The sequence below is a fragment of the Thunnus thynnus genome, chromosome 20 (genome assembly GCF_963924715.1).
Source record: "Thunnus thynnus chromosome 20, fThuThy2.1, whole genome shotgun sequence".
Classification (NCBI taxonomy): domain Eukaryota; kingdom Metazoa; phylum Chordata; class Actinopteri; order Scombriformes; family Scombridae; genus Thunnus; species Thunnus thynnus.
The window spans coordinates 1,664,077-1,685,961 of NC_089536.1; the positions used below are offsets into that span (position 1 = coordinate 1,664,077).

The 21,885-nt window shown below is 37.9% G+C and overlaps 2 protein-coding genes across 2 annotated transcripts; both read left to right on the forward strand.

Annotated features, from left to right (window-relative positions):
* The first annotated feature begins 4,309 nt into the window (after nucleotides 1-4,309).
* On the forward strand, nucleotides 4,310-12,305 carry LOC137172229 (class II histocompatibility antigen, M beta 1 chain-like). The gene is made up of 4 exons (XM_067576530.1): nucleotides 4,310-4,416; nucleotides 7,236-7,523; nucleotides 9,677-9,961; nucleotides 10,803-12,305. Exons 1-4 carry the CDS (start codon nucleotides 4,362-4,364, stop codon nucleotides 10,913-10,915), a joined length of 741 nt encoding a protein of 246 aa, XP_067432631.1. The 5' UTR covers nucleotides 4,310-4,361; the 3' UTR covers nucleotides 10,916-12,305.
* Nucleotides 12,306-17,665: 5,360 nt separating this feature from the next.
* Nucleotides 17,666-20,773, forward strand: LOC137171774 (microfibril-associated glycoprotein 4-like). The gene is made up of 6 exons (XM_067575892.1): nucleotides 17,666-18,185; nucleotides 18,464-18,619; nucleotides 19,236-19,274; nucleotides 19,405-19,501; nucleotides 19,602-19,769; nucleotides 20,268-20,773. The coding sequence occupies exons 1-6, from the start codon at nucleotides 18,177-18,179 to the stop codon at nucleotides 20,522-20,524; spliced, it is 726 nt and encodes a 241-aa protein (XP_067431993.1). The 5' UTR covers nucleotides 17,666-18,176; the 3' UTR covers nucleotides 20,525-20,773.
* The last annotated feature ends 1,112 nt before the right edge of the window (nucleotides 20,774-21,885 follow it).

The following is a 21,885-nucleotide window of genomic DNA, read 5'->3' on the forward strand; positions in this document are numbered from 1 at the left end:
TTATAGATATTGAGCATGAACAGTTAATGTTTTGAGAAATGAAAAGATGGCTTCTAGTGAAGTGTGTGCAACCCAGGCTTTGAAGACAGTGTCTTGCAAGACCTAGAAAACAATGCAAGACAGGATTGAGATCAAAGCTTGTTGAAAGCATTTTCCCATACCTGCGCTGATTTTCTCTCAAGCTTAATATTACCAGACCGTTTCTGATTCAGACAAGACAGCTTATGAATTGACAGCTTTTCATGAAAGAGCTTCACTGTTCTGTTTGCAGTCCCTCACTAGTTCAAAGTCAATGTAACTCAACCACAGCAGAATGGTCTCTTTCTCTTTAATCAACCGTGTGACAAATGCAATCCTTCAAGATCAGGCAAACAAGATGGTATTTTTCCTTGATGATGCTTGATGTTTGAACAATTTCAGTGTTCTAAATGAATGGATGTATTAGTCTACACAATCCACAGCAGAAAAAGTAATCATCAGATAGAATACTATGTTTCGTTGTGCAAGCGCCAAATGCAGGTAGATTTTCCATTTGGGGAGTAAATATACCAAAGTAGTCATGTGTTGCAGACAGACACTCAGGCTGTAGTATAACTTGCAGTTTCTTTTATCTGCACACTTTACAACCACAACAAAGCAGTATTTGTAGCTTACAGTCCATCAGCATATTTTTGCTGCTGTTAAAACCCACTAGCTTTGTGCTAACTACTGCAACTGGAGGAAGTTCCTCTTCTTCTACTATTTCTTCTTCAAAACTCTCACCTTATTCAAAGGCACAACCTGGTGGCAGAATGGCAGAAGTCATACAACATATCCACACACATTAATACTGCATAAAATACAAAATTATGAACCCTAGATCCTGGAAAACATGTTAGATCAGATTATTTATTTTTGTTCAAATAGTTAATTAATGTGAAGTTAATTTATAAAGTTAATCAACCTGCATGATGTTCTTTAGTTTTATGTTGACATTCCAAATTAGTAGTTGATTTAATCCCGCCTCCACCCCCCCAAAAAAATACAACAAAAACATAAACAAGGCATGAACTGAACCATAAATAGTTGTATTTATGAATCCTAACCATAGCCATCCCTAGTTGTAGAGACTAACTAACATGTGCAGTTCTCTCATGACATGGCTTGCCATTGTAACCTTTTCGTGTTTTAAGTGCTTCTTTCATGGTGACTGACTTGAGACTTAATTGACGTTTAGCATTGACTTGACTTGGCTTACTTGAGTCTAAGTCTCAGTGAGAGTCACAGTGATTTAAGACTTGCTTGAGCCTTTAAGGTTAAGACTTGAGACTTGCTTGTGACTTGCACATGTGTAACTTACTCCCACTTCTGATATTTGTGAACATGAACTACTTTCTCCCAAAGCCACAAACCAGAGATGTAAGACTCAAATTTGTGATGCCATCCGGAATAAAGCCTGGAGCTGCTTCATATACAATGAATGTGAAACTAATTTTGTGGTAATTTCTTTATACCCAAATAAGCTTTACTCTATAGTAAACTTTCATATCTGAAACATAAAATGCACCTGTATACTAGGCTTGGGCAATGTCTACAGAATTACTTTGCAAAGCATGCAGTAAAAGGTAATTTTATGATATATTCTGGTTATTAAACATCTTGAAATTTCATACATCTCAAATGGGGATCTGTGTTGAATGGATTGCACAATATTGTAAAATGTCAGTTGAATAATGTATATATTTATTCAGTGTCAAAGTCGATATGAAGGAGATATTGGAGAGCTGCTTGTAATTACTGTTAAATAATGTTTATATAAAGTTAACCTCATACATTAGTGGGGAAATGTATGTAGATACATTTGATAGTTGCTTTTAAATACTATCAAATAATGTTTATATAAAATAAACTCCATATATTTATGGGAAAAGCCTGTAAATGTATTGGAGAGTTGCTTGTAATTACTGTCAAGTAATGTTTATATAAAGTAATGATTTTTAATATTATGTTTTTGTAAACTATTATCACATGAGCTTATTTTTTTGTACAGTATAAAACCAACATTTACCAGGGATCTACTGTATACGGATTGGATAATCACATAAAATAAAAGCTTAAAGCTCTTAACATACCATTAATGGGTGTTAAAGGAGGGTAATTTGAATGTAATTTTACATAATTTCTCTGTGTTTTACATCCAGAAATCTGTACTTTGATGGGGAGTTCTTGTGGATGGATTTGATAATCCTAATGAAGATTACTGTATGAAAACAAGAGTCTTCATTTAAATTAGGTAATTTTAAGGTAGTTCTGCAATCTTTTTCATTTTTTGTGCAGATTTATGCATTTGTTTAACATTCTAGCAATGTTTTATGATGAGATTTTCTTTTTATTTTATATTGGTTGGACTGTAAAAATGTAGACAAAGTAAATATCCATACTTTTAAAATAAATCTCTGTAGAATAACTAAAGGTTTTTTACTGTTACTTGACAGTGAGTGTTTGGCAACTTTTGCTGCCAGACTTTTAACTGTTTTTGTACAATTTTTGTTTTTTCAGTGCAGATTGTGAAGGATGGGGATATGGTACCCTTTAACGAGTTGAAAAATCTGTTCAGTCCACCAGCAGACAGCAGCGTCACTCCTGAATCCTACAGGTTGTTGTTACTCAATGTCCAGCTTTCTCAGACTAGAGGACTGGGAGCTGAGAACTGAGGACAGAACTGTACAACTTCTCTCTGAGAGATTACACAAACTCAGCTTGAAGACACAATAATGAACAAGCACACAAATAACCTTTTTTTTTAGGGCAAGTCTAAATTTTGATGATATGCAATCTTATCCAAGCACTGGTTTCAACAACAACAACAAGAGATACAACGGCTGGAGAAGGAGATCCCCATGACTAACGGCCACACCTTGGTCTCTGGGGTTTCCTGCGGATGAGAAAGCACAAAGAACTCCAGGGAAGAAACCAAGTTAGTAACATACAGTAATGGTATATGAATACATACAGATGGAGAGGAGGAGAGAGGAGCTCAGTGCATCATGGGAAGTTTCCCGGCAGTCTAGGCCTGTAGCAGCATAACTAAGGGCTGGTCCAAGGCGAGTTTGGTTGGCCCTATACTAATACTATAAGCTTTATCAAAAAGGAAAGTTTTAAGACTACTCTTCAATGAAGAGAGAGTGTAGATAGAAACTTAGCGTACCCTTGCCACAGCTTCACTTACTATGTAGCCATGTGTGGTGGTGTCTAATGTGATGCACACTGTAAAAAAATAATAATCGTAAAAACATGGTAAAAAGTCTGGCAGCAAAAGTTGCCAAACACTTACCGTCAAATAACAGTAAAAAACTTTTTGTTATTCTACAGAGATTTATTTTAAAAATACGGATATTTACTTTGGACATTATCTGCATTTTTACAGTCCAACCATTGTAAAATAAAAATAAAATCTCATTTTAAAACATCGTTAGAATGTTAAACAAGTGTATAAATCTGCATAAAAAATGAAAAAGATTGCAGAAATACCTTAAAATGACCTAATTTAAATGAAGACTCCTGTTTTCATACAGTAATCTTTGGTAAATTCATAGGATGATCCAATCCATCCACAAGAACTCCCCATCAAAGTACAGATTTCTGGATGTAAAACACAGAAAAAATATGTAAAATTACATTCAAATTACCCTCCTTTAACACCCATTAATGGTATCTTGAGAGCTTTAAGCTTTCATTTTATGTGATTATCCAATCTATTTACAGTATATCCCTGGTAAATGTTGGTTTTATACTGTACAAAAAAATAAGATCATGTGATAATAGTTTACAAAAACATAATTTTAATAATCATTTCTTCATATAAACATTATTTGACAGTAATTACAAGCAACTCTCCAATATATTTATAGGCTTTTCCCATAAATGTATGGGGTATACATTACATAAACACTTTTTGACAGTAAATAAAATCAACTCTCCAATATATTTACAGGCTTTTCCCATTAATGTATTAGGTTTAATTTATATAAACGTTATTTGATAGTATTTAAAAGCAACAATCCAATATATCTACATACATTTCCCCATTAACTACTCTGCCTGTTTCCATTTTCTTTTTATCTGTCCACCAACTTTTACACCTCGGGAATCACTTTTAAAAGGATACTTTGACTTAATTTTTTTTAATGGTGACAGTGTAAGGACACTTTTGAAGAGGAGGAACAGAGATAGAAGTGAGAGTGAACTGCAGCGTTAACAACACTAAAACAACAGTTGCAGGGCCAAATACAAAGACAAGATCTTCCTAACAACAAGTGATTCTTCTCCAAGCTGTGTCCTGATTGGTTGGTGTGACATTTCCTTATTCTGTCAACCTAAACATGGACAAACACAGACTGCACTCTCTGCTTCTGCTCTTACTTCTTCGACACACAGGTAATACAATCTACTGATCACAGTAGTGTTATAATATGTTGACACAGATTATTAATCTTTTTATTTGTTTCCTTTATTAATCTGTTCATTTACTTTAATAATTTATTATCATGGATTATTAACCCATTAATCTGTTCACTCTGTTTATAAATCTGTTTGTGTGCTTTATCACTGTCTGTTTATTCACTTTATTTATCTCTTAGATTGTTTGACATATTGACATTATCAGTTCAATTTTCTATGTGAAGAAATTAATAATAGAACTTTGAAGTCGTGCATTTTTCGTTTGTCGGATCAATGTATAATTAAGATTTTGGGGTCGTTTTTTCTAATTTTCTATTTTTGGAATGTTTGATTGAAAAATGGAAAAACAGCTGCTCACAGATGAAACTGTTGAGTCTCTCAGGTTTTCCCACTAAATACAGTTTGGCAGAGACGTCAACTCAGAAGGAATTTACAGTATATAGCTTCAGAGCCATATATTGTGATTTATACTATATATTTTGATATTTTCCACATGAATGGTGCATTACTCAAGTCAGTAGAACAAGTATTACAGTTAAGAGGTATTGCCTCACATTCACTCCAGTTTATTTTGTATCCGGAAAAGGTACTGAATGTATTGATAAGCCGTAGCACTGATGGAATAGACTGCATAGGTTTACTTTATGTTAATAAAATGTCATCAGTGTATAAACTAGATTTAAAATCATAACCTCCTATTTCAATGCCCTGTTCATACGGCACATGCCAGAGGTTCCAAAGCTAAGACTTGACAAAATACCATTAGTTTTCACAGACGACTTGGCGCCATTATATAGTGATTTGATCCATTTAAAAATATTTGGACCTGTCGTGTCTAATCTTTGGGTCTCAGTTGGAAAAAGTTTCAAATTAACTCAAGGGCAAAACTCTCTTTTTTTTATCATTAACATTTTATTGAAATTTCAGATGGTGCACAATACAAGCATATATGTCGATAAGGATGGTTAGACATCCAGCAGCATCAATGTTTATACTAGTATGGAAAGTGTGAGGATATCCGCAGTACATATTGTCCACTATCAAAGAGAGACAAAGACAGACCAAGGAGGCAAAGAGGCAAACCGCCAAACCAACAGAAACAGAACTGAGAAAACAAACAACAAAAAAACCCCCAAAAAACACCACATGAAACAAAACTATATCATAACACGTTGCATACTCAGCGATACTGGGCACAGCGTTGATAATGAAGGGGCACTAATATGAACCCCTACCATAAATGAACAAAACTTCTCTTTGATGTTCAAAAAAGGAAGAATCATCAGGAGACAGAGTTCTGAGCAGCAAAATGTACTTTAATGCCGGCAATAAAGTAGAGCAATACAGTGTACACAAAGTTCACCAGGATGCTCTGAGTTTCTAGACTCAGGGCGTTGTCTTTTATACCCTTGGGTCTGCATAGGTCACACCTTTTGTCCGACCTCTTTGTACTGGCCAAGTACACCATTATAATTTCCTTACATCACCTGTTGTTGGCCCAAAATCTCTAAAATAGGTTTTGGCCAGGCATAACCAGTTCTATCCAGTTATGCTCTTTTATTTTTTGTAACTGTTAAGGGTCACTTTACACCATTATTGGCTCTATTTTTTTTTTTTACAACTTATTCTTGCCATATTACACCCTTATTTCTTGATCCTTTCTAGAGGTTATTTTTTAAAAAAGGTGAAGTTTAACACAAACACACCCACAAGGTTATCCAGTGCACTAAGTGAGATTCTTTTTTAACTTATTTCTGTTGATTCTTCTAAAGATAATTCAACACACTATTACTTATTGCTTATGATACTTGTAATAATCATTCTGCGCCATTTAGTTTAGTTTCCTTCTAGCACATCATGAGTTTTTATGGAATTACACCACAGACCAAAGCCAAATATATATATCTCATATTACTGGATTATAAACGTTTCTGAACAAATCCAGACTGGTCTAGATGGATCAGAGAAGGAACGAACTTGGATAACCTTAAAGCCAATTATTTTTATGTAAATCTTATAATCATTATTGAGGATGCTAATAGGATGCCAACTACTAATTTCCAAGAGAATATTACCAAAATGCATGGATACAGGAATTTTTCTGGTGTTCTACTATGTCATGATATACTTTACAGAGACTCACCAGAGGGTTTTCCTGGGGGAAAAGCAGTGAATTTGCTATTTTTTCTGTTTTCTCATATAGAATAAGGCTTTCTCAAATCTGACACAGTGTTTTTAAGAGTCCATGGATATCTATCTTTGATAAGCAGGTTGTTGTTTGATGTGTGTAAACATGGCGGTTTTTAAGATAGACATGATCTAATGTTTAAATCTTTTTTGGATAAATAAAATTAATATTTCACAAACTGGTAAGTGTGTTTTAAACAGAATTAAGGCTTTTACTATGATGTTTAGCACCTATAACTTTTTACTTAAGTTTATTTTAAGTTCACATCACCCAAAGAGTATGTGCACACTTTACAAGTTAATAAAAAACCCCAAAACAAACAAAAAAAAAATAAAAAACATGACTTCAGATGTAAATGTACACACATACATTCTTATTTTTAGGTGATTAGACACTAATGAAAACATTCTCATGAATGTTATATTCTATTACTGCCAATAGATCCTAAATCCTGCACAGTGGTCCTTTAAGTTTCTCTTAACTTTCTCCTTAATCTCTGAATTGGAAGTTAATTTTAGTGTCGTACATATTGTGTATTGCTGAACTTTAGGAACTTGAAACCTTTCTTAAATATTTGTTTCTATATACTCCCATTTATCAACTACAGAGGTGACTGCAGATGGAAAATACTTCCACATTCTGAAGACGTGTCAGTTCATCGAGGAGGGCTCGCAGTTTGATGTGCAGTATCAGATTCGGTACCAGTACAATGGCCGCCTGCAGGCGCTGTACAACAGCTCTACAGAGAAGGTGGTTGGATTCACAGAGTACGGAAACGTGTTTGCAGATGAAGTTAATAAAGATCCTCAATACCTGAAGGTCAGGAGAAATGACCTGAACTACTACTGCAAAATCTATGCTGCTCTGATATACAAAGACATACAAGGGAAAGCAGGTAATCAAGTAAATAACATCATATATAAACTCAAAGAAATGCTGTGACCTCTCACATCCTGGCTGCAGTGATGCATGACGTACCATTTTTCTCTCTACTATCACAAACAAGAACTTTTCAAATCACACATTTTATTTGCAGGTGATGCTGCAATAAATCATCATATCATATTTATTTTAACAATTTTATTAAATCAATCAATAACTTTATTTATATAACGCCTTTCATGCAAAACTGTAATACAAGGTGTTTAACAATACAATGAAAATACAACAATACAGTGACAATAAACGGTGATATAAAGAAATGATAATATAGGAAATAAGAGACATGGTAGAACAGAGAGACCAGCGTAGCACAGTAGAAGAGGGTTGATTAAAATAAAATGGATTAAGAGACAAACGGTTGCACTTTAGCAATATTTCTAAGGTAATAAAAGGCAGTTTTAGTGAGATTACTGATGTGAGACTCAAAATTCAAATCAGAGTCTAGAAGCACACCAAGATTTTTTGCGAGGGGCTTGGCGTTCTGTGCCAGGGACTTTAAGTTAGTGCACAGTATCTCTCTATGAACCTTTGCTCTGTTAATTAAAACCTCTGTCTTTGTTCAATTGCAAGAAATTATGTGACATCCACAAGTTGATATGATCAATGCACTGAACCAGTTTATCAACAGGGCTGATGTCATTGGGTGATATAGAAATGTACAGCTGTGTATCATCAGCATAGCTGAAAATTGATCCCAAGTTCTCTGATGATATTTCCCAGTGGCACCATATAGAGACTGAACAACACAGGCCCCAGAATGGAGCCTTGAGGAACCCCACATGTTATGCTAGTGTTAGCTGAAGAGTGGTCACTGAACGAGACAAAACAGTCTCTGCCGGACAGATGAGCCTAAAAACAAACTAAAACTGAGCCAGAGAGTCCAACACACTTCTGTAGTCTGTTAATAAGGATGTCATGATTGACTGTATCAAAAGCAGCGCTTCAGTCTAAAAGCACTATTACTGAAAGGTTCTTGTTATCCATGTTCATTCTCAGGTAATTTACAACTTTAACTAGCACTGTCTAAGTGCTGTGGAGAGGATGAAAGCCAGACTGAAATTTCTCAGATATACAGCTGAAATTTGAGTAATCATTTAGCAGTTAAAATAGTAATTAATTAAATAGTAAAAGGATCCAGGTTATTTGGGAGAAAAGTTTTGCTTCCACAATAGCAATTTTCAATGCCAGGGGGAAAATACCAGGAGTGATTTACAATCGCTAGCCCTCCATCCTCTTGACAATTAAACACAGTCTTAAAAAAGCTGGAGGTGATAGGGTCAAGTGAGCAGGTGGAGGGTCTTGGTTGCATTATTTTGTTCCTGAGCATTTCTTTATCAACATCACTTAGTTGTCTGTCTTTCTGTATGTATGTCCTTCACATATCTTGAGAATCGGTCATCCGATCTACTTCACACTTGGTGGGTGCATTGCGACATGTTCAATGTTAATAAACTTGGAATAAACAAGCGATCAACGAGCCGCTCAGCTCTGCAGCAGTGGGGCTTCTGGGCTCTGTGACTGATCAGACCTGTACAACCCTGCCATGAGCGATACAAGGGGACGACATCTCTTTTCATTTGATAATGTTAAAAGTTAGACTTTGTTGTGGGTTTCCTGATTCATTTTATAAAAGACAAGAGAAAGAGAGAGAGAGAGGGGGCGAGTGACAGAGAGACAGTGCTGGAAAGCTTTCTCTGAGAGAGAGAAATCCCGTTAATGACAGAAATAATAAAAAAAAAAAAATTCAGATTGTTTCACAGCGGTTACGTTCTAAAGCATAAACAACATTCAAGAGGTGATTTATTGGGGAGACAGATGCTCTTTTGGTTCAATTTGGACAGGAGACATGTTTAATATTAATAAACTTTGAATAAACAAGCAAACAGCGAGCCGCTCAGCTCCGTGTCTGAGTGCAGCGGGGCCTGTTTGATATAAACACCATCACATGACAGTAGGGTGGAGTTTCTGGGCTCTGACTTGCTGAGTTCAGTTAAACTGCCTGAGAGGGAAGAGTGAGCATACACAGGAGTTTTAGTAAAACAACTGCTTTACGTGTGTATCATCTGTCAGTCATGTAGCTGATAATAGTATTTTCATCTCCTGAAGTGCCTCCTGTCACCAGGCTGAAGTCAGTGAAGTCCGGTAGCAGCGGAGACTCTGAGGTTTTGGTCTGCAGTGCCTACAACTTCTACCCACAGCAGATCAAACTGTCCTGGCTGAGAGATGGTGTCGTCATACCAGACACCCCAAGCATGGTGACCACAGAGATGCCTGGCGGTGCCTGGCGCTACCAGGTCCACTCCCATCTGGAACGCTCCCTGGACACGGGGCAAGACATCCGCTGCATGGTGGAGCATGTCGGGCTGCAGGAGCCTCAGCTGCTGCAACTGGGTAGGTGTGGCTGTCAAGGGAAAAAAGGGGACACTTGTAGGGTTTTCTATTAGGGGTGTGCCCAAATACAAATACCTTATTCGGCAAAGCACAAATAGTGGGGTTTTTTACGAATATTTGTTTCATACAAATATTTTAAAAATTATTTGTTTTCGGGAAAAAGAAACAAAAAAACATGTCAAATACCAACGCTCAGGTCGGTTACATCACTATCTCAGTGTCTCTCCTCTGCTCCGCTGGTACGTCTGTCAGCAGGTCTCAACGAGGGGAGTCACATCCACCTGCTACATGACGCACATTTCCTTATTTGGACATCACTCCCGGAGTCGGGGGTGTTCCCCAGAGATAAAGCTGAGCCTTCAGATACACTCTTCATGAACAAGCTTCATGAACACATTTATGCATGTTGAACAGGTGGTTTGATAAAGTTCTTATTGGCTTTTTACTCATGAAGCTTTTATTTCACTTTCATGTAACAAGTGTAGTTGTCGTCAACTCGAGTAAAACGTTGTCTTCACTTCACCTGGTTCACTGTGTGTGTGTGTGTGTGTGGAGGAGCTGAGTTTCGCCCTCAGTCAAACCGATACAGAGAGCAGAGGAGAGGACAGACAGGAGAGGCTGCAACACGACCAGAGATTGGACCAAAACATATCAAAGTACTGATAAAAGAATTGACCCTAAAAATACCCAGGGTTCTTAGAGCCTGTTCTAATTCAGACCTGGGTTTTGGGGACATACCTAGAAAATAGCTCCATCTCAGCAGCATTAATATCAAAAAGCTGCTGCCAACAAAATCTGACGCAACTTTGCTTCCTCACTCTTATCTCTCTGTGTGTTACAGACCAGTCTGAGCTGGAGTCCCAGGTGTCCTGGCCACTGGGAGGATCCTTTCTGGGGGTCGGAGTGACTGTTCTGCTCTGTGCGACAGGATTCTGCTGGTGGAAGACACACTGAACTGAGAGCACCAGACAGAATATACTGGTCCTGGAAACAGATATTTCTCTAGAAACTGCTGTAGATGTTTCACATTTAATACTAAAGCAACAGACTAGTTTATATGTTCATTAGCCAGACGTATCTCCACAGCGCTGTGCCAGTGCTGGAGAAAGGTCTGGCTGCACCCACTTTCAATTCTGCTATAGGGGAATAAACACTCTGGCTTGTTTGTATTTCTTTAAGCCAATCACAACCGTCCTGGGTGGCACTAAGCTCAGGATGCAGTGATGGTGGTGCCCTCGCAAAATAGTGTTGGGGGGAACTTATTTGAGCCCTGGCATTAAAATGGCTAAATCCCTGCAAATGAAAAGGCCACATAAAACAGTAAAAGATATATGTCGACTATGTTATAAGACTTTTACTGATAAAAAAAGACAACCATAACTCTCTATTTTCAGTGTGTAGGTTGTTGTTGTTGTCGTCGTTGTTTCATGTAACGTTGGACATTTTGAAAACAGTAACACACAGATATCAGAAGGGGAGAATGCCGCCTGAAATAGATCGTCAATGGCAGGCTTATACCCGCAGTCTACATCCAGACAGTCAGGCTACATGTTCATTAGACTTTTACAAGAATAAACTGTTTATGTGTTCAGTAAACTCACTCCTTTATGTCTGAAGTGTCTGAATTGAACAAACAGTCAAATGTTCAGTGATCTAGTCTGTAACTTCACAGATACTTCAAATAAATATTTCCAGCATCAATAAAAGTCAGGTGTAGAGTGTGTTTGTGAGCAGCTGCTGGGTGTAAAGTCTTGTGTCAAACAGCTGTTGGTGTAGAGAAATGATTGGACAGGTGGGGAACTTAGTGGAGGATCCAGAGGAACAAATACAGAGCAGCTTCCATCAGGAACATCACATGACATCACTGAAGTGATGAAGAACCAAATGACAGATGGAGTTGACTTGTATTGGAGCTAAAAGCAGCTTGAACTCTGCTGAAATGAACACGTTCCACCACTAGATGTCTCTGTTGTCTGTATTAGTTCCATCTAGTTGTATCCACAGACTGACTGTATATCTGAGCTTTCAGCAGGACACAAACTACACATGAACCCTCACACTGTCACACAGTGGTGGAAAATAACTGACTACATTTACTCAAGTACTGTACTTAAGAACAATTTTTAACTACTTGTACTTTACTTGAGTATTTCCATGTGATGCTACTTTCTACATTTCAGAGGGAAATATTGTACTTTCTACTCCACTACATTTATTTGACAGCTTTAGTTACTTTTCAGATGAAGATTTGACACAATGGATAATATAACAAGCTTTTAAAATACAACACATTGTTAAAGATGAAACCAGTGGTTTCCAACCTTTTTGTCTTTTGACGTCTTACAAAAAGCAGTGTGTAGTCGGGGTCACATTTCACATGTCTATGAGTTGTTAACAGCTCCACCAAATAGTGATTTTTCCTTCTAAACTTCTCACATGCTTTCATTTCAATAAATGTTCAAATGATCCAATATTTCAGCAAAAATCAAAGATTAGAGAAAAAGTCCAAAAACTGAAAACAGATTTGTGTATCAGAACTTTGTTTTTTCTTCTTTCCTCTCCCATTAATCATCTCACGACCCCTCAGATTTATCTGCTGACCCTTTGGAGGGGCCCGACCCCTAGGTTGGGAACCACTGGACTAAACTAGCTAACTGTATATAAAGTAGTGTAAACTAGCTCCACCTCCAGCAGCTACAACAGTAACATGCTGCTCTAACACTGATGCTTCACTATTAATAATCTAATGATGTCATATATAATAATATATCAGTCAGAGGGACCAAACCACTACTTTTACTGCAATACTTTAACTACATCAAGCTCATAATACTTATGTACTTTTACTGCAATACTTAAACTACATCAAGCTCATAATAGAAAACCACTCAAGACAAGTGGTTGTTTTCAGCCAGTTTTATTGTTGTTTTTTATTATTTACCCAAACTAATTAATTTCTTTTAATTAGTATAACAATAACTCATAACCAGACCGGCATCAATACACTTAAGGTAGGTTAGGCAGGGACTGTCACAGAAGGCAAATGTAAACAGTATCTTAGAAATGGAAAGAATAAGCTATACAATCAGACGTCAAGAACAGGAACATTTGAAACGGTGGCATAAATGGAATAAATATGTGGACAACAATTAAACAATATTGATGGATTCAGCCCTGAAGAGTTAGAAGAGTTAATGTCCTTCCTTTTTTTATTTGTATATGTATGTATTATTGAGTTATTTATTTTATTTCCCCCTTTTTTTCTTTATTATTAATATTTCACACTATAAAATATATAAACGTTGTAGGAATTATGTAGGTATGAACAATTTCATATGTATAACTCTTGCACTCCTGCATTAAACTGTAAAAAAAAGGAAACACTTTCTGTGAATGTCCTTTTTTAATGGACTCTGCTACTGAGACTTTTAACCATTTTAGTTTGTTTTTAAGCATTTTTAATTTATTGGTAATGTACTGTAGTTAATCGTGTTGTTTTAGTATTCCTAGTTTAAGTTTTGTTCTATTTTGGGACACATTTTTAAGATTTTAACATCCTTTTAACAATTCTTGGGTTTTGGTGATCCTTTGGTACCATGTGCTGCTTTTTTAATGTCAGAAACATTGTTCAGTGCAGACTAAATACTGAATCACCATCACTTGAGTTCCTGTAGGTTAAGTACCAGAGTAATATTAACATCAAGCTGTTTTCACATTTAATGGCTAGACTGGATATTAATTGCAGATATCCATAATTCAATTCTTCAGATATCCACGATGACATTCTTCCTATTCACAATTGTCATTTCAGATATCTATGATGTCATTCTTCCTAGGACGAATGACGTCACTTTTGTCTTCATGTGTTTTGGGTTTTCAATTTCAGATATCCACAATTCCATTTTGGATATCCAGAATGAACATTCTGGATATCTACAATCCAATTCTTACTAGTCATAACTCTAATTTCAGATATCCAAAATGAAAAAAACATTCCAGATATCCAGAATGTAATTTTGAATATCCAAAAATACATTTTGACTAGTAAAAATGTCATTATGGATATCCACAATTTCAATTTTACTAGGAAAAGTACAATTGTGGACATGTGTATAAATATCCATAAGTGCAATTCTTCCAATCCAGAATGCAGTTGAGATATCTGAAACTGTAACTGACGTACATCCATGTGGTGAGTTACATACTGCGAGTTGGGCAGTGCTTGGTTTTTGCTTGCAAACAATCTCACTTTACAGCTAAACAGTTCACTAAAATATGTTTCTGAAAACATTTCAGGGGAGAAATAGGCAATGCAGTAACAGAATCTTGAATCATATTTGATCAGCACTGCCTAGTTTGACTCAGTAACAATCATCTCTGAGTTTAGGACATGCGTAGTGCGACATCTAGTGACCACTTTTGGTGGGATTTTTCTTTTTTTAACTGAAAGCAAATGCTGACTTTAGTTATGACTAGTAAGAATTGGATTGTAGATATCTGAAATGAGAGTTTCTCCCAGTAAGAGTGTATTCTTACTAGGAAAATAACATTCTTACTTTCTAAAAGTAACAATGTTATTGTGAATATCTTTAATTACCATTCTGACTAGTGAGAATACAATTTTGACCAGGAGAAATTCTGTTATGGATATTTAAGATGTAATTACAGATAGGAGTGTGGTTCCATTACATGTTAAAACTATAGGGGAATTATTATTAAAGTTGTAATCCTTCAGATTTCAGTCCGGGTTGATATGGCAACACCTGTGGTTACCGTGGTAACATCAGGTGTGTTTTAACAGGACATCAAACACTGTTGGAGCAGCTGGTGTTGGTGTTTACAGATGTTTTAATAAAGAAGTTGGTTTTGTTGCTGATGAGGTGGAGACGTATATCTAACAGCTCACTGTAGCTTCTTCTTCCATCACTCTGATATATTTACAGCTCATCCACTGACACAACATCAACTAAACGACACATTAATGCTTAATGAAGATTTAACGTCTGTGACAAACACAATGTGTCCCCTGTTTTTAAAGTGAAGCAGCAGGAGGAAATGTTAGCATTAGCAGGAAGCTAATCCAGCTGTGATGCAGCTGTAGGAGAGTGAACAATAACCAATGAGATAACCAATCCATCGCTCTAGCTGCTAGCTTGGTTAGCATGGTGCATTTACAATCTATTGTTAACAGTGACAATGCTAATACTAATGCTAATTTCTGCTAGCGCTAGCTAGCTTAGAGGATTTCTTATCACAACCGAATGCTGGATGAGTCTTTTTTAAGTGACCAAAATGTAACAATTAACTTTCATGAACTGAAAACACATTGTGAAACAGCAGCAGCTACGCCTATACTCTGTGAATCTGTGTTACGCCATGGTTATGTTACATAATCAACGTTGTTGCCGTGGTACCGACTTGTCAATCACAACGTAGCCATGCCCTAAAGCATACACTGATTTATCATCTATTTCACTCTAAATGGGGCCATAATGAACATCATGATGCATTGAAGAAGACTTGATACTAGTGATTGAAACCATAAACTCATTAGGAAATAGTTTACTGAGGTAATAAACCAAGTGAGAGGGGCAAGGGGCAAGGGTTAGGGCAAGAGACACAGAGAAGCAAAATAACAACAATAATAACAATAACAATAATAGTAATGGAGATGTGACCAGCAGCAACAAACAGCAGCAATGGCCGGAGAAGGACATCAACAGGACCGCAAAGGCTCAGCCTGATTTTTGCAATATTACGTAAGTGAAAAAAGGCAGTCCTTGAGATTTGTTTTATGTGGGAGTTAAGGGACATATCCTGATCAAAGATAACTCCCAGATTCCTTACAGTGGTGCTGGAGGCCAGGGTAATGCCATCCAGAGTAGCTTTATCATTACATAAAGAGTTTCTAAGGTGTTTAGGGCCAATCGCAATAGGTTTTGTCTGAGTTTAATCATAGAAAATTGCAGGTCATCCATTGTCATCTGTCTTCATTGATAAATATAATTGCATGTCATCTACATAGCAGTGAAAATGTATGGAGTGTTACCTAATAATATTACGTAAAGGAAGCATATATAAGGTGAATAGTATTAGTCCAAGCACAGAACCTTGTGGAACTCCGTGTCTAACTTTTGCGTGCATGGAGGATTCATCATAAACATGTACAATATGAAATCAATCTAATAAGTAGAATTTAAACCAGCTTAATGCAGTTCCTCTAATACCAATTTAATGTTCCAGTCTCTGTAATAGGATGTGATGGTCAATGGAGTCAAATGCAGCACTAAGATCTAAGACAAGTACAGAGAGAAATCCTTTCCTTCATCTGATGCATTTAGGAGATCATTGTGACTTTCACCAGTGCTGTCTCTGTGCTATGATGCGCTCTAAATCCTGACTGAAAATCCTCAAACAAACTATTGTTATGTAGAAAGTCACACAACTGATTAGAGACTGCTTTCTCAAGGATCTTAGAGAGAAAGCGAAGGTTAGAAGACGCGTAGGTCACCTGCGTCTTCGAAGCGCTCAGAGCCCAATACACAAATTTGTATGTGCGTGCATAAAACAGAGGAAAATAGACTTGACAGTGCTGTGAAAAAACATAGGAAAACCCTGAAGTCTAATGATGAAATTGTGAAAATGTGCATTTGAATGTAGGACTAAACTGGCATTAAAAACAGACACACACAAACACCCCCCAAGAACACCTCAATGTCCGCCTTTCAAAAATATTGCTTCCAGTACCCACCCACGTTCTCTGAATGCCCCCGGTGCTCACATTGAGAAACGTTTCCCTAGTGGCTTGAATAAAGTATTAGACATAACCAGTTTTCTGTGACTCCATCTTATTGTCTTTCTGTGCCGGTGGGTCCCAGTGTAAAACCTGACATTTGTATGTATATAAATCAGTATGTGTATGAGAATGTGTTGATGCTATTATCTAATTTGTTTGTAATGACCTGATCTGCTGGCAATCGGCTTCATGTGTGTTCAATCAGCCCTTGAACATTGATTGATGCACCTGTAGAGTAACCCACATACAGGCTGACTCATCATGCATGCCTTGTTTTGCACTGAGGAAAGTCCATCATGGACTAACATGTTTGTACTGTATGCCCTTTTGCACATTTCTTCACTGTCTGTACCCTGTATTGTAAATAATAGAAATATTTAAAATCCAGACCCCAGTCTGAATTCTTTTTTTGTTCTGTATGTGCAAGTTCTTCTTTGCTGCTCTGAGACTTCTAACTGACCACATTCATTCACGAGCCCTCTCTTCGCGAACAAAGATTAGGAAGGCTGTTGACTTGTGGCTGACTAAGACTATCTGAGATAGGCAGGGCCTCCTACAGCAGGCACAGTTGAACATCAGGCCTGTGGGGGATGCTGATGGGCCTACGGGTAGCTCCAAAGCTGGTAGAGTCTTGGAGGGTTTACTGACACCACTTAGCCTGATCTGTAGCAATGGACCAATATTGCAATTGGTGAAGGACCTTTTGAGAGTATCTTTATAGCATTTGCATGGATCCCCCTCTGTCACTGTGGCCACTAGACAGTTCACTGTATAGGACGAGGACCTTTGGGAGGCAGTGACCATCCTAAAGATGTGGCCCACACAGCCTCAATGCTGGTGAGCCCTGCTGTTTGCAGCACCTCAACATCAGTGATGTAATCACTTCAACGAATGTTGAGGATGGAGCGGAGGCACTGCTGATGGAAATGTTCAAGTACAGGACCCACGACTCAGCACCATACAGGAGGGTGGTCAGCACGATGGCATGGTATACGTTGACTTTAGGTGGCTTGTCTGCTGTCCATCTCTTTGTCAATTTTGGTGTCAGAGGAGATGATGCTGCCCAGGTAGCTGAACTGGTGGACTAGTAGTGCCTAATGTTAAGCTTAAACCTAAAATCAAATCTTAACCACAAAGTAAACAGTTAAAGTTGTGAGAACGGCCTCTTTGGTCCCAGTAATGGAGTCCCCACAATGTGGGTGGATGTCCGGTTTGGATCCAAACAAAGTCGTGTAAACAGAGACACACACACTCAAGGACATTATGTTTCCACTCGTTCAGCAAATAGTTTTATTTGTATGAGGTAGCAACTGTTCAGTCATTCATTAATCTTTGGGATATAAATATAGCTCAGACACATCAGAGCATCCTGACTGACTGACATCAAGATTTTCATCATATCACCTCAGTAGAACTCTGATGATGAAGGTAAGTTTGTGACTTTATACACCTGACTGAATTAATATTGAGTAGTAGTACTTTCAGTCAGATTCTCTGAAATAGTCTGTGGTGACAAGAGTTTCTTACAATTAACTTTTCTCTATTTTATCTGTATTTTGCACTTTTAAAGCTTCACTCTGTGATTCTGTTTAAGAACCCACAAAATGCCAAAATACAGTCACTTGTTTTAACTAAATTGGAGAGTGAATCTTCCACTGAGTTTAGTTTTAGTTAATTTTGTGTCTGCTGCTGTGTTTCTGTTGCAGCTGGTTTCAGTGGTTCTCCTCCTGCTGGCTCCAGCGTTGACCTCCTGCTTACCTCTCGTCCTCCCGCTGGACTGCAGTGACATCTATAACCATGACAGCACCCGACCCAGCGGAGTGTACATCATCTATCCCATCGAAGCCACGTCTGCTGTCCAGGTACACTTCATCCTCTCTGGGACTCAGTTAGAAGATGTTGGTTCAAAGATGAGTCACCATGTGAAGACAGTTCAGGTTGATTCTACTAAACCAGCAGATATAAGTGGAGGTAGTCGTGTTACTGGTTGGATACACAGACTGTATATAAAGATGGATGTAGCAAGGTGTGACGTCACCCATTAGTTTGCCTTGAAACCAGTTTGAAGCCCAGAGTTGCAGCTTGTGTACATATGGGCTAACGTTAGCTACTTTAGCTAAATTGTGCTAAGGTTTCATAATAAAGTAACAGTATTTGTGGTCAACTGACTCACTCAACCTCTCTTTGACTCCCCTAGACTAGATTAGTTAGATTGAGGGTGCTATGAAAACTAAGACTGCATCATGAACAGTATATAATTGATTGGATCAGGAGAGGAAATGATTATTGGAATAATGTTTTTATGTTTATATTTTCCAGAGAGAAGTTGAGCCTTTTTGAATGGGAGTCAGTTGGAGCAGCTAGCAGCCGTCGGCGGCACTTTAAGATACTTCAGATTCAAGACATGGCAGCTGCTGATTGATTGAATGTAGTTTTAACTAAAGCATCATATTTACTAATGAGAGTGTTTGTGTGTAGGTGTACTGTGACATGGACTCAGACGGAGGACGTTGGATGGTGAGTTTTTGAACTGAAGTCATCAAGTCACAGCTGAGTGTTTTTCAGTATGAACACTTCCTGTTGGACCTTCACAATAAATCATGAGCTGTCAGTGATCCTGTGTTTATCGAGTTAACCCCCCCCTCAGGTGTTCCAGAGGAGGATGGACGGCTCGCTGAACTTCTACAGGCCCTGGGATCACTACAAGAAGGGCTTTGGTAGCGCTGCTGGAGAGTACTGGCTCGGTGAGAAATGAAACCAAACTAACAGTCATGTGACTTCATGAAACTGTTCATAAAAACAAACATTAAACTCTGATGTGACTTCATGTTTGTGTGTTTTCAGGTCTTGAGAGTCTCTTCCATCTGACTCTGAGGAAAAAATACGAGCTGCTGGTCGACATGGAGGACTTCAGTGGAAACAAAGTGTTTGCTCGTTACTCCTCGTTCTCCATCGATCCAGAGTCCGATGGATACAAACTGCATGTGTCTGGATTCACTGATGGAGGAGCAGGTCAGTTACTGTTAGCAGGTAGTAGTTTTGTTTTTATGATGTTTAGTTTCCACATGGAGACACTGAAGATTTCTGTCCTTATATTGGATTATTTGTTTGATTCCTTCAGCTAAAGACAGATTCACAAAGATTTTCAAGTCAGTAACAACAAATCTGTGGTCTGCTCATGTTTTATTAATTACATGGAAGCTTTGGTTTTTATAAACACATTTAAAGGGAAACAATGTAAATGAGGCCCAGCAGGTTTCAGGTGTTTATATCCATTCAACCTTTTGCAGTTCTTGTCTACATGACATACTGTATGTTGTTATGTTACAGTAGCAGCAGCAGATGCAGTACTAGTAGTACTAGAAGTATTTGTACAAGTGGTAGCCATAGCAGTAGTACTGTATTAGTAGTGACAGTTGTAGTGTTAATAGTTATATAACATTATATAGTATGGTGTCATTAGCAGTAGTGTTGTGATCAGACACTTGTTGTTTTCTTGTGTTTCTGTAGGAGACTCCCTGAGTCATCACAACGGACAGAAGTTCTCCACCTTGGACAAAGACCAGGACCCCCACAGCGATAACTGTGCCAGAAGATACCTGGGGGCGTTCTGGTACGGCAGCGGCTGTCACACTACAAACCCCAACGGGGTTTATCGCTGGGGGGCTGATAACACTATCATTGCTGTAGGAGTGGAGTGGTCCCAGTGGAAGGGCTTTAACTACTCCCTGAAGACCATCAGCATGAAGATTCGTCCTGTGCAGTAATTCTCCAGAACGAACAAACAGCAGAATATCTGTTGATCTCTTTCTTTCTTTCTCTCTGATCTAGTCTGTAACTTCACATATACTTCAAATAAATATTTCCAGCATCAATTAAAGTCAGGTGTAGAGTGTGTTTGTGAGCAGCTGCTGGGTGTAAAGTCTTGTGTCAAACAGCTGTTGGTGTAGAGAAATGATTGGACAGGTGGGGAACTTAGTGGAGGATCCAGAGGAACAAATACAGAGCAGCTTCCATCAGGAACATCACATGACATCACTGAAGTGATGACGAACCAAATGACAGATGGAGTTGACTTGTATTGGAGCTAAAAGCAGCTTGAACTCTGCTGAAATGAACACGTTCCACCACTAGATGTCTCTGTTGTCTGTATTAGTTCCATCTAGTCGTATCCACAGACTGACTGTATATCTGAGCTTTCAGCAGGACACAAACTACACATGAACCCTCACACTGTCACACAGTGGTGGAAAATAACTGACTACATTTACTCAAGTACTGTACTTAAGTATGATTTTGAAGTACTTGTACTTTATTAAGTATTTCCATGTGATGCTACTTTCTACATCTCAGAGGGAAATATTGTACTTTCTACTCCACTACATTTATCTGACAGCTTTAGTTACTTTTCAGATGAAGATTTGACACAATGGATAATATAACAAGCTTTTAAAATACAACACATTGTTAAAGATGAAACCAGTGGTTTCCAACCTTTTTGTCCTTTGACGTCTTACAAAAAGCAGTGTGTAGTCGGGGTCACATTTCACATGTCTATGACTTGTTAACAGCTCCACCAAATAGTGATTTTTCCCTCTAAACTTCTCACATGCTTTCATTTCAATAAATGTTCAAATGATCCAATATTTCAGCAAAAATCAAAGATTAAACAGTAAACAGGCCACACTGTCATTACAGTACACACACACATTAAACAGTCTGTTTCCAGACATCTTAGTGATGACGAGATAAAACGCTTAAATATTTAAATTAGAAAAAAGGATGATCATTAGACTGACAGGTTCTCTTTCAGACTCGCTCGGTTCGACTCCTGGCAGCAGTAATGTGTGTTCAGGGTGGGAAGACAGTGAGGGATCACAGCCAGCAGTGAACCTTCCAGATGTTCCTCCTCCAGGTGAAGCTGACAGGCAAACAAATCTTCATCTGAAAAGTAACTAAAGCTGTCAAATAAATGTAGTGGAGTAGAAAGTACAATATTTCCCTCTGAAATGTAGTGGAGTGAAATTACACAGTAGCATCACATGGAAATACAAATGAAATATAAGTACCTCAGTTGTACTTAAGTACAGTACTTGAGTAAATGTACACATAGTGCAGCTACTGATTG